The sequence below is a fragment of the Phyllostomus hastatus genome, unplaced genomic scaffold (assembly GCF_019186645.2).
Source record: "Phyllostomus hastatus isolate PE091 unplaced genomic scaffold, TTU_PhHast_1.1 phas_contig_98, whole genome shotgun sequence".
Classification (NCBI taxonomy): domain Eukaryota; kingdom Metazoa; phylum Chordata; class Mammalia; order Chiroptera; family Phyllostomidae; genus Phyllostomus; species Phyllostomus hastatus.
Window position 1 is genome coordinate 2,123,987 of NW_025333999.1, and position 13,370 is coordinate 2,137,356.

The 13,370-nt window shown below is 36.9% G+C and overlaps 1 protein-coding gene across 3 annotated transcripts in view; it reads left to right on the forward strand.

Moving 5' to 3' along the window:
• The window catches only part of LOC123828471 (adhesion G protein-coupled receptor E2-like), a 30,026-nt gene extending 21,623 nt beyond the window's left edge, over positions 1 to 8,403 (forward strand). For 2 of the 3 annotated variants that reach the window (XM_045853481.1, XM_045853483.1), the window contains 5 exons: positions 1,475 to 1,541; positions 1,936 to 2,027; positions 3,000 to 3,168; positions 3,254 to 3,364; positions 4,285 to 4,554. In XM_045853481.1, coding sequence (XP_045709437.1) covers positions 1,475 to 1,541; positions 1,936 to 2,027; positions 3,000 to 3,168; positions 3,254 to 3,364; positions 4,285 to 4,314 — 469 coding nt within the window. In that variant the 3' untranslated portion in view covers positions 4,315 to 4,554. Of the gene's footprint in view, positions 1 to 1,474; positions 1,542 to 1,935; positions 2,028 to 2,999; positions 3,169 to 3,253; positions 3,365 to 4,284; positions 4,555 to 6,550 lie in introns of those variants that run through there. The other variant, XM_045853482.1, reaches the window with a different exon arrangement.
• Positions 8,404 to 13,370: the final 4,967 nt, after the last annotated feature.

Below are 13,370 nucleotides of genomic sequence, written 5' to 3' on the forward strand. Positions count from 1 at the left end.
TGATCAAAAAACTCATCATCTTGATTGTTTCTATTGTGTAATTGGTAACCTTCCTACCCAGCTGGGGCCTCCCTGAGGACTGAGACCAGCCTATCTTTTTTAATACTCACCTGAGGATATTTATTGATGAGATAGATAGTTACATAGATAGATAGATAGATAGATAGATAGATAGATAGATAGATAGATAGATGATAGATAGAGAGATGTGAGAGAAAAACATGGATCTGTTGCCTCCCATACACGCCTCACTGGGGATCAAACCCATAACCTAGGTATGTGCCCTGACTGGGAAATCAAACCCACAATCTTTTGGTGTACAGGATGATGCTCCAACCAACTGAGCCATGTGCAAAGGCTGAGACCAGTCTATCTTAATTGCAATTGGATCTTCAGACCAAGCAGAGGTCCTGGTTCAGAGGAGACACAATATTTGCCCAATAAACCATAATTTTTTAAAATTGAATTTATTGGGGCAACACTAGTGAATAAAACCATACAGGTTTCAAGTGTACATCTCAATAAAACATCATCTGTACACTGCATTGTGTACTCACTACCCAAAGTCAAGTCTCTTTCTTCCACCATTTATTTTCCCTTTGCCCACTTCTACTCCCCCTCCCCCCTTTCCCTCTGCTATCACAATACTGTTGTCTGTATCTATGTGTCAAAATATATATATTTTGCAGCCCTGGCTGGTGTAGCTCAGTGGATTGAGTGCGGGCTGTGAACCAAAATGTCGCAGGTTCGATTCCCAGTCAGGGTACAAGCCTGGGTTGCAGGCCATGACCCCCAGCAACTGCACATTGATGTTTCTCTCTCTCTCTCTTTCTCCCTCCCTTCCCTCTCTAAAAATAAATAAATAAAAAATCTTTAATATATATATATATATATTTTTTTGCTAATCCCTTACCTTTTTTCACCCAGTCCCCCAGTACCCCTCCCCTCTGATAGCTCTCAGTGTGTTCTATATATCTATGATTCTGTTTTTATTAACCATAAATTAATTTGCTGCTTCTATTTATTTCTGCAAGCATTTTGGGGGCCCAAAACTTAGCAGAGATTTTTAAAAAGAATTTAAAATTTTAAAAACCACTTTATTAAGGTTAGGTGTTTGATGTGTAAAAAGTTGTGCATGTTTAATGTCTACAATCTGATGAGTTTGGGTATAAGTATAAACCCATGAAACCATCACCACCATCAAAGGAATAAAAAGGTATCAATATGAAAGATAAATAAGTTTGGGAGATCTGTAGACCATACACAGATTTGTAGTATCTATAGCTAACAAATTGTATTGAATACTTATAATTTACTAAGAGGGCAGATCTCAAAATGTTCTTACCCACACCCAAACACAAATAATAATAAGGAGTCACAGAGAAACTATGGGAAGTGAGGGATATGTTTATTTATTGATTGTTTACCCACAAAGGCAAACAGATTATTCAATTTCTTTCCATCTCCCTCTTAGATGCTGGCTCCATGCACAACAGGGATTTGTATGGACTTTCCTTGGCCCTGTCTGCATCATCATCTCTGTGAGTAAAGGATGGCATCAGAGAATCCCTTCTACTCAGCTAAGGGTCAATCAAAGGGCAGGTATATAAGGAGGGCTATAGGCAAGGTGAACAATCAATCAGTTTCTCCAGGACTGAGGGGGCTCCCAGGAGGTACAGTTACAGTTTTGAATCAGGACAGATTGGATTTCTAAGACATTGGACTTTTGGTGCTAAAACTCAGAAAATTGGGATGACTTGGTCACCCCAATTAATGGACAAGAATGTGCCTGAGTTAACTTCTTTTGGGATATGGTTTTCTATGACTGCTATGAAATACAAAAGCTTCTTACCTGCTGGGTTAGGTGTTCAATGAGCTAGGAGGAAGCTATACACATGTGGCATGTATTCAATTTGCCTTGTGGGGTTTCTGCAGATTAACTGGGCTTTCTTTCTGATGACCATCTGGATTCTTAAAAACAAGCTCTCCTCACTCAACAGTGATGTGTCCACCCTCCAGAACACGAGGTGAGATGGGTCAGAGGGGCACACTGCCCCACACAAAGCAGGGTTCAGGAGCAAGGCCCTGCGGTTCCAAGCTCCTGGTGTCCTTTCATAGGGATTCTGAGGGGGCGGGAGGAGAAAGGCAGCCACCCTCCCTGGAAACCTGCTCAGATACTGTGCTTTGCTAACAAATGCAAGCCAGAAACTTTTTATTTCTTCGTAAGTCCAGCATGAAATTACCTAGTTACAGAGATATTGACTTCATTCTGTTAAATGTGGATTACTTCCATGGCCCTATGAAAATATCCAAAAAACATTTACATCTTTATAAAACTCGTAGGAAATCACCTACCTGTTCCCAGAACCCAGCACTCAACTTCATGCCCACACCTTCATGGAGCCTCTTTCCTCTGTCCTCTTCACTCCTACACCTGCTAAAATCAGGTTCTTTACGCACATACCACATCTTCTGAAAGGCTTGGGATGTCCTTTGCTTTCCCCAACTTTACACAGAATGAATGGTCTCTATTCTGAGCAAAACATACCTGGGGGTAGCTCATGAAGAGAGAGAAGACAGGACCAGTACTGGATGGGACCCAGGCAGAGGTACTTTACACATCACAAATATTATAAGTGGCCATTTCTTCTATGAAACTGCAAGGTCTGTGAAGACAGAAATTGTCTTTCATATTTTTTAAACCCAAGACCCAGCACAGAGTCAGGTACATAGAACATCGTCAGTAATGTCAGTTGAATGAAGTTGGGGGCATTCATAATACATCATGATCATTTTGAAACCCATATTATGAATTATCACTACTTCAGTCCAAGTCAAAATACCATCACAGTTCCTAATTGCATTTTTTTAGAGAATCATTGAGAGTAAAATCAAAGTGGGTCACAATTCAGTCACATGCATCCATGGGGTGGAGATGAGAGTGGCCTTTATTCTGTTGCTCTGGGTGCACCATGGGCTGCCCTTCTCCTTCTACCCAGGATGCTGACATTTAAAGCAATGGCCCAGCTCTTCATCTTGGGCTGCACGTGGTGTCTGGGAGTCCTGCAGCTGGGCTCAGCTGCCCGTGCCATGGCCTATCTCTTCACCATCATCAACAGCCTGCAGGGCGTCTTCATCTTCCTGGTGTACTGTCTCCTCAGCCAGCAGGTACCACAATCTGACTTCCACCCAGCACCCTTTCTATTCTCAGTCCTCTCAGTGAGCTGACTCAGAGCATGCTTTGCCTCTGCAGGTCCGGGAACAATACTGGCAATGGTTGAAAGGGGCCAGGAAAACAAAAGCAGACTCTGAGAAGTACACCCTCTCCAGCAGGGCTATGTCAGATGACCCTAAACACAGTTTGGTAAGATCACTCATCGCTCCCAGAGCACCTCACTAACTGATTGCATTGAGCTTTCATGCCCATCATACTAGACAACTCAGGTATACAGCAGGGGATTCCCTAAAGTAGCCCACACTGGGTTTACTCCTAGACTCACTCAAAAACATTTTCCTGTTATGAATGGAACTCTTCCCCTACTATCACTCACTGTGTTTCTATGCTCATCTTAACCCTTGCAAACAACTATGTTCTCATTCCCCATGTGTGTAGAGCACCCACTTTGTGTGACATGGTGCATGTTATTCTTAATCTTACTGAGTGAGAAGACACAAAAAACTTCGTCATAGGCAGAGAAAATCTACAGTCAATGAGCAGGAACTAGTGATATGAAGCTGTGATGTTCAAAGTGGACAGTCACAGCACCACCCTTTGTCCCAAGTCATTCCATGCTGCTCTCTATATGAAGACAACAAACGCATGGTACATGTCATCATAAAAGTTAATAAAATAAGTATTAAGTTGGATTTGACTTTCTTTAAAAGTCTGCAATCATTCCTGTTACTATCAGCACATACATACCTGGGAAAATCAGGGAGGATAATTACAGAGGGCAGAGGAGAGATCCTGGCAGTGTGAATCCTACCAAGCATTTTTATGTTTGGGTTTACAAAACTATTTTCATATTTTTTCTTCATATATATTTGCATTTGCACTTGAAGGTAAGTGTTATGTTTCCTCTTGTAGATGAGGGAAATGAGGCCAATGGGGTTCATATGAATTGTGCAAAGACTTCAACTTTCCTCAACTTCCATGTACCCACCACACTGCCTGGCAAGCCTTCTGCATTTTTCTCGGCTTCCATATTCACCCTCCAAAACTACTTCCCAAACTCCCTACTCCTCCAAAGTCTCATTCGTCTAACTCCTTCCTTTTCCTACCAGATGTTCCTACCAGCTTCTTCACAGAGATAATACAAGTCAGCAGGGTGAAACAAGGTCAACTTTGTGCTCTGAAAAACACCAGCTATTTGACATCTGGTTCATTCTCTTCTTATTCCATTTTATTACCACAGAGAAGATGTGCTTCCTATTTTTTAAAGCAAATTCTTCAACATGTACTTTGCTTCTCAACCCTCCTGACTTCTCAGTAAATTTATATTATTGCTTTTTCAATAATATGAATATAATAAATAAATATAATAATAAATATAATAGAGATTTCTGTCTATTTTAATCAGTCTCATGTTCTAACAGCACTGTTTTTACTTTAATTGCAACATGCTCTCCCATAATAAATTATTAATTGATTCCTCTCTCTTCTGCTACACACTCAGAAATGGATTTGATCTTTATTATTCCACCCAAAGACCTCTCTCTTAAGCCTCCAGTAATCTCCACTTGGTCCTCTTAGCAGTATTCAATGCTTTGGTTCCTGCCTCCATTTTAAATACTACTCTTGTGTTCCTGACTCCCATGTCTCAACACCTCCCAGAACTATTGCTATCTCTCTAGCTGACCTTTCTTTATCTCCTTTGTATTTCAACCACACTATCTGTCTTGGTTCTGAAAGCATTTCTATTTTAATTTAAACCCTCCTCACAGGCAGTTTTGTCCATAAGGACTTAATGTATCCTGCAGAAAGAAAGAATGGCCAAATTTTTTTCTTTAGCACTAAATTACCTATGAGCTCCAGACCACTATATTTTTCAGTCGCCTACTTCACAACTCTACTTAGGTATCTCAGAAGCAGTCCAACAAGGTCATAAACAAGCATCATTTTTCACCAACACAATCCTCTTTGGGATTTCACATCTCAAATGCATCTCTCTTCTTGCACCTGGAACATCAGGGACTTGAAGCATCTTTGACATTATCCTGTCCCTACTATGCTCCATTCCAAACCAATCCATTGCTAAATCAGCCTACAATTTCCTTTTCACTATATCACAAATTGGTCTTATTGACACCATCTCTATCACCTTCTCCCTAATTTCAGCTGACATCTTTCCTTGGCTAGATTGCAATGTCTTCCTAATGGGTCTCCCTATATATTCTTCTCCTACCTCCAATAGTTTTCCACATAACAATGGTTTCCCATTGCCCCTAGGAACAATACCAAAGTATACGAGGGTTCTGATTTCCTCCACATTCTCCCAAAACTTGTTAATATTTGTCTCTCTTATTCCTTAGGGTATGTGAAATAGTTTTTCATTTTGCTTTTGATTTTCATTCCCTCATGTCTAATGATGCTTAGCATCTTTTCATGTGGTTATTATCTATTTGCATATTTTCTTTGGGGAAATATCTAGTTGAATCCTTGCCAATCTTTTATTGAACCATTTTCCTTTCATCAATAGGTTGTAAGAATGCTATATATGTCTGAATACAAGTCCCTTGTCAGATACACAATTTTCAGTTATTTTCTCCCATTCTGTAGTTTTACCTTTACTCTCTTGAAAATGTCCATTGATACACAAAATTTGTTAATTTTGATGAAGACCAAGTTATCTATATTTTTATTCACTTGTGCTTTGGGTATCATATCTAAAAAAAGATTGTTTAATATGAGGTCAAAAAGGTTTAAATACTTTTTCCCCAAGACTTTTATAGTTTTAGTTATCATGTTTATGTATTTGATTTATCTGGAATTTTTTGAATGTTGTGAGGTTTTTAATATGACATGAGATGCACATTCTTTTACATATGGATATTCAGTGGTCCTGTCACCATTTATTGAAAAGATTGTTCTTTCCCCCAGTGAATTGCCTTGATATCTTATCAAAATTAATTCACTGTAAATGTAAGGGTTTACTTCTGGACCCCTGATTCTCTTCCATCATCTATTCTTGATTAGAGTAGCTTTGGAACAAGTTCAAAATTGGAGAATTGATTCTACGGATTTGTTCTTATTTTTCAGGATTGTTTCAGCTAGTTTGTGCCCCTTGAAGCTCCATATGAGTTTCAAGCTGTGCTTGTTAGTTTCTGAAAAGTATTTAACTGAGATATTAAAAAGGATTGTGTTGAAGCTGTAGGTCAGTTGGGGGGGATATTGCCATCTTAACTATATTAAGTCTTCTGATTCGTGAACATGAGTTATTTTTCTACTTCTTTAGGTTATTTCACTTCTTTTGACAATGTTTTATAGGTTTCTGTGTACAATAAGTCTTAACACTTTTTAACCCTATCATTGTTACACTTTTCTTTTCAGGAAGAATTATAACAAACAGCTAAAGTTGATGATCTTGACTCCTAGAATATGAGGAAAATTATGAACTGTAATACTTTGGGCAAAGTATATAGAAAATATTTTTTTGTGTTTGTTTCAAGTAACTTTTCTTGGCATCATTATAGGAGGGCATATGCAGGAAATGTTTGACATTCAGTTGCTGGAAAATTGGGATTTTCTGGTCCACACAGCATGCTCAGCTCACTCCCATAATAGTCAGGGAGCTTTGACCCAGTTCCTCAGTTGCCTTAGATTAATCCCTCTGCACCAACCATTCTTCTACAAAGGTGTCCCTCAAGTTGAAGATATTTAATAAGGAAAATTCAAATGGCTTTTTAAAAATAGCATAAAAGAGAAAAGTAATGTTCAAATACCTGCACATAGGGCAAACAACTAATCCCAGTTCTTCAAGACTTCCCAGTTTTAGAATCAATAGTCCTATGTCCTAAGAAACACCTGAGTTACAGGCAACTAGCACGGTTGGTCTCCCTACCTGCTTGCCTCAATTTATCCACTCTTCATTTCTAAAGACTTACTAATTTATTCACTCAAAAATTATATTTTTATTACTCACCATGTGTTGCATTCAGATTACAACAGATCTAATTTCTGATTTCACAAAGCTTACATTAAAAAAACTCAATAGAGTAAAACCGTTAATAGAATACCTACATCTTTATAATTTATAATGTAGTCTGTAGTAAAAGGCATGTATTGCTACTGCACATTTTGTAACATGTATTTATACAAATCATATCATTTCATCCTCAGAATGTGAGCTAGGCAAGATCTAAATCTAGAGCAGTTACACCTAAAAGAAATTCCCTATGGGACCCCATTGCCCAAATCTCCACCAATTGAACATCAAAAAAAGTACTGTAAATGATTACAACATATTAAATAAAAATGCATGATACCTAAAATATCAGCCTGTAAATGTAGAAGATATGCCAGAATAAGAACAATTATGATTTTTTTCAATATTCAGTATGGCCACTAAAAGCATAGGGTATATAACAAACTAATTAGCCTGGACTCTTCTAAAGGTATCATTTTAAAATGCAATATACAGATGATGTATTATAGAATTATACACTTGAAACCTATATAATTTTATTAATTAATTCCACCCAATAAATTTAATTTTTAAAAGTGGCTAGAGGCTGATCTAGATTAAAAGAGACAAAAGGGATATAAAATAAAATTCAATGTCAATTTTGGTGAGACTCTGGTTCATGTATATAGTTAAAAACGACATTTTGGAAACTATTGGAATAATTGGAATATGTATTGTACATTAGAAGTTATTATAAAATTGTTAATTTTCTTGAGTATAATAATAGCATTTTGGTTATGTAGGAAATATCCTTTAAATGTTTTAATATTTGTTGAAGAATTATTAAAGTGTCATAATGTCACCCAATGAGCATAAATGCTTTAAGAGACATTGAAATAAATAAAGAACAAACTGACAGTAACCAGAGGGGAGGGAGGAGGGGGATAGTGAGGGGAGAAAGGGGAAGGATTGTCAAGGAACATGTATAAAGGGCACATGGACAAAGCCAAATGGGGGTAGGATCAAGGGTGGGAGGTGGGGATGGGTCGGGTAGGGCAGAGTGGTGTGAATAAAATGGGGACAACTGTGCTTGAACAACAATAAAAAAAGTAAAAGAAAGTATGTATGTATGTATATAAATTGAGAAAAATTTTAATATGGTAATATGTTGATAATTGTTGAATCTAGATGGAGAAAATAAAAGTATTTATTGTCACCATTCTTCTAAATTCTCTCTATGTTTAAATATGGTAAAATAAAAAGATGTGCCAAAAATAAATGAATAAATAAGTTATTAATTCATTAAAGTAATACCCTCATAAATTCCTAGATGTATGTATCAAATGCTTTTACTCTGCATAAATTATATAATAGATATTTTATAAAATTATGAATTCACATGACTATAAGCTGATGGATTTAAAGTAAAAATAAAATTATTAAATTATTAGAAGATAATAGAGGGAAATCCCTATTTCTGCCTGGGAGATAAAAGTGGAAATGAATATCTCTCCCAACCTAACAATAAGAAAAATTCACATTAACAACAAAATCATTATTATTCTTGAACCTGTAGGAGAACTAAGGGAACAGTAACCAAAAATCTAGGAAGATAGGCTCATCCAAGGAGAGACCATCAGGAGCACTGAATCAACTATAGCAGAGCATAGAAGGGAGAAATCTGGATGCTAGACAAATAGTTAAAAGGAATTCACCTACATTTTTAATGAATTGCTTAGGGCCCAGTGGGAAATCAGATAGTACAGAGTCTCTGAGGGAATGGAAGAAATGTGGAGAGATCCCCTCTGAGATGCAGCCACACTGGGAAAGTTTACATCTGAAGGTGGGGCAATGAGAAAAAAAAAACCCTCTATCAAAGTAGCCCCAACACAAGCACAAGATAACAAGGTCACACGAGAACAAAATGAAAGCCAGGGTGAAATATCTCTCACTAGGTAGATTCAAACTCCCTCAAAAGCAGTCTAACAGAAGAATAGCTATGCCTATTGCCAGTAGCATTTAACCAAAAATTATAAAACATAAGCAAAAGCAAGAGTAAGGAACATGAAGAAATCGATAGAACCAGACTTAAATGAACAGACACTGAATTTTAAATAACTATGATTAGTATGTAAAAGGCTCTAAAGCAGTGCTCACCTGGGGGACAATCTTGTCCCAGGAAATATTTGGCAGTTTCTGGAGACATCTTTTGTTATACAACTGGATGGGTACCAACTGGCATGTAGTGAGTGAAGGCAAGGGATTTTGTTCAACACTCTACAATGCACAGGACAGCCACAGTTAAAGATTTATACAGCCTCCAAATGTCAATAATGCTGAGCCTGAGAAACTCTGTTCTAAATTCCCTTACATTATACAGATGCTAAAAACAGGTGTCTTCCTTTTCACTATAGAAACAGGAAAGTTTCTATAACAACATGTAAGATAGAAAGAGAGAGTAGCCCTGGCCAGTGTGGCTCAGTGGGTTGAGTGCCGGCCTGCAAACCGAAAGGTCACTGGTTCAATTCCTGGTCAGGGCACATGCCTGAGTTGTAGGCCAGGTCCCTGGTTGTGAGTGTCAGAGAAGCAACCAATTGATCTTTCTCTCATACATCAATGTTTTCCTCCCTCTTTTCCCCCCTCTCTAAAAAATTAAAAATTAAAAAAAATTAAGGAGAAAGTACACTTCAACGTGAAATTTTATGTTCTTTTCTGTTACCCCCAAGGTTAAGAAAACCTGTTTTACTGAGGAAAGTGGACATTATGAACATATGGCAAACTTCAAAAGAAAATAGAGGCCACAATTTAAAATTTCATTAATAACATTCTTTTAATCAAAATCCAAAGTCAAAGAAAAAGATTTATGAGATTTACTACTTAAATGAAAGTATCTAGGTGATAAGACACCATTTTAAAAAGTCTGTAGTGACAGAAGATGAGATGGCTTTCAGTGATGGGCACACATGCAATATACAAATTATGTGTCATAGAAGTGTACTCATATACTCAAAACCTATGTAATCTTATTAATCAATGTCACTGTAATAAATGGTGGGGTGAAAATGGAGACAATTGTACTTGAACAACAACAAAAAATTTAAATAAAAAATTTTAAGTCTGAAGGTAAAATATTTGCTTGTTAGTAAGAGATTCATCATCACTTCTCAGCTTTTTGACTAAGATCAAGTGTAATAAGAGATTCATATCTTCATCATACAAAGAAATTCTTAAATTCAATGACAAACTTATGATAAAATATTGGAATAGTATAACAGAGTAGTCCTTCCCATTTCCTGATTCTCCAGTTACTTTCCAAGCTCTACATTCTTTCAGTTTCTCACATCTGCCATTCATGGAACTTGAATTTTCTGAGTTCTCAGAATCCCAAATGGCTAAACTTTGGATTCCTGGACAACAGATACCACAATTTCAATTCTTTTCTTTTTAATACTTTTTTTATTGTTGTTCAAGTACAGTTGTCTCCATTTTCTTCCCACCACTCTCCCCCACCCCAAACATCCCCACTTTCCACCCTTGATTCTACCCCCTTTTGGTTTTGTCTGTGTGTCCTTTATAGATGTTCCTGAGAATCCTTCTTCCCCCTCCCCCTCCATTATCCCCTTCCATTTCTCCTCTGTCAGTTTTGTTACTGTCAGTTTGCAAACTCTGTCAGTTTGCAAACTCTCCATTTTGCAAACTCTGTCAGTTTTGTTACTGTCAGTTTGTTCTTAATTTCAGTGTTTCTGGTTATACTTTGCTTGCTTGTTTGTTTTGTTGATTAGGTTCCACTTACAGATGAAATCATGTGGTATTTGTCTTTCACCACCTGGCTTATTTTACTTAGCATAATGCTCTCCAGTTCCATCTATGCTGTTGCAAAGGGTAAAAGTTCTTTCTTTTTCTCTGCTGCATAGAATTCCATTGTATAAATGTACCATAGTTTTTTGATCTACTCATTTACTGATGGGCACTTAGGTTGCTTCCAGCACTTGGCTTTTGTGAATTGTGCTGCTATGAACATTGTGGTGCATAGGTTCTTTTGGATTGATGTTTCAGGGTTCCTAGGGTATAATCCCAGCAGTAGAATTGCTGGGTCAAAAGGCAGATCCATTTTTAGTTTCCTGAGGAAATTCCATACTGTTTTCCACAGTGGCTACACAAGTCTGCATTCCCACCAACAGTGCTTTAAGGCTCCCCTTTTTCCACACCCTTGCCTGCACTTGTTTGTTAATTTATGAAGGCCCTTCTGATGGGTGTGAAATGGTATCTCATTGTGGTTTTAATTTGCAAGTCCCTGATGGCTAGTAATGCTGAGCATCCTTTCATATGTCTCTGGGCTCTCTGTACATCTTCCTTGGAGAAGTGTCTGTTCAGGTGTTTTGCCCATTTTCTAATTGAATTTTTTGCCTTCCTGGAGTTAGTTGTAGGAATTCTTTATTTATTTTGGAGATCAGTATGAAGTATTGTTGGCAAATATATTTTCACATATGGTTAGTTCCCTTTTCATTTTGCTGATGTTTTCTTTAACCATACAGAAGCTTTTTAATTTGATGTAGTCCCATTTGTTTATCTTTTCCTTTATTTGCCTTGCCCTAGATGTATCAGCAAAAATATTGCTGCATCGAATATTTGAAACTTTACTGCCTATGTTTTCCTCTAGGACTTTTATGGTGTCTCAGCTTATATTTTTGTGTTTTTATCCATTCTGAGTTTATTCTAGTATATGGTGTAAATTAGTGGTGTAGTCTAACATTTTTGCATGTACCAGTCTAGCTCTCCCAGCAGAATTTGTTGAAGAGCCTATTTTTACTTCATTTTATGCTTCTTCTCTCTTTGTCTAATATTAATTGACCATAGCGACATGGGCTTTCTATTCTGTTCCATTGATCTCTGTGTCTGTTCTTGTGCCAGTACCAGACTGTTTTGATTAGAATGGACTTGTAGTATATTTTTGTATTAGGTATTGTGATCCTTCCTACTTTGTTCTTCTTTCTCAAGATTGCTATGGCTATTCAGGTCATTTTCGGTTCCATAATTTTTGAAATATTTGTTCTAAATCTGTGAAGTATGTCATTGGTATTTTATGGATATTGCATTGAATCTATAGATTGCTTTGGGTAGTATGGATATTTTTATGATGTTGATTGTTCCAGTCCATGAACATGGTATATGTTTCCATTTGTTTGTGTCTTCCTCAATTCTACAGTGCTGCATAGTTTTCTTAGAACAGGTCTTTTACCTCCTTGGTTAGGTTTATTCCTAGATACTTTATTTTTCTTGTTGCTATAGTAAATGGGAATTTTTTCCTAGTTTCTATTTCTGATATTTCATTGTTGGTGTATAAAAATGCCTTCAATTTCTGAATATTGACTTTGTATCCTGATATTTTGCCAAATTCACTTATTAGGTTGAGTAGTTTTCTGGTGGAGCTTATAGGCTTTTCTATGCACACTATCATGTCATCACTGGCAAACAATGACAGTCCCATTTAAATTTCTAAAACAAAACTTCAACAGTAGCTAGAAACATTAATACAAGAATGTATAAGCTTAGAAAGAATTTTTATCAGGGACCTAAAATGATAGACATGGGAATCTAGCTTTATTTAGCATGTTAAATTACATGGGAAGCATTGTCAAATAAACATTGATTATAAACTTTAGTTATATGTATATGGATGTTACTGATATAGGTAATCTAGAAATTGAAGCTCATACACATTTGTCAATATTGTCATTGTCTAGTTGTTAATTATTATATGCCATGAAAATAAATAAATTTTCTTAATAAAGGGGAAAAAAGAAATTCACAAAGTCCTCAAGGACAATACTATAAAGTGTAACTGAAAAAAATCATAACCTACATAAAGAGAATTATACTGAAGTGATAGAAAATGTTAATGTTGTAAGAAACTATTAACTCCACATAAATCTACACTGTAAGTGCAATCACAGTGAAAGTCCCAAGACATTTTTTACAGAACTTAGTAAACTATCTACAAGGTTATACTGAAGAAAAATGTGAAAGGAGAGACAGAACAGTTGTAAACAATAATAAGTAATCAAGTGTCCACCTTATCCATTGCTTTTTCTCGGCCTTGTTTTGACCGTACTTAAATCAGGCTTCTCTTTTCATACAGGCCCCTGAGCTCTGCCTACTCCAAGTCTGACCAAGCACACACACAGAAAGTGTAACGTGCCCTCTCATCAGTTTCTCTTGGGAACTGGCTGACCACAGAGATCCCCA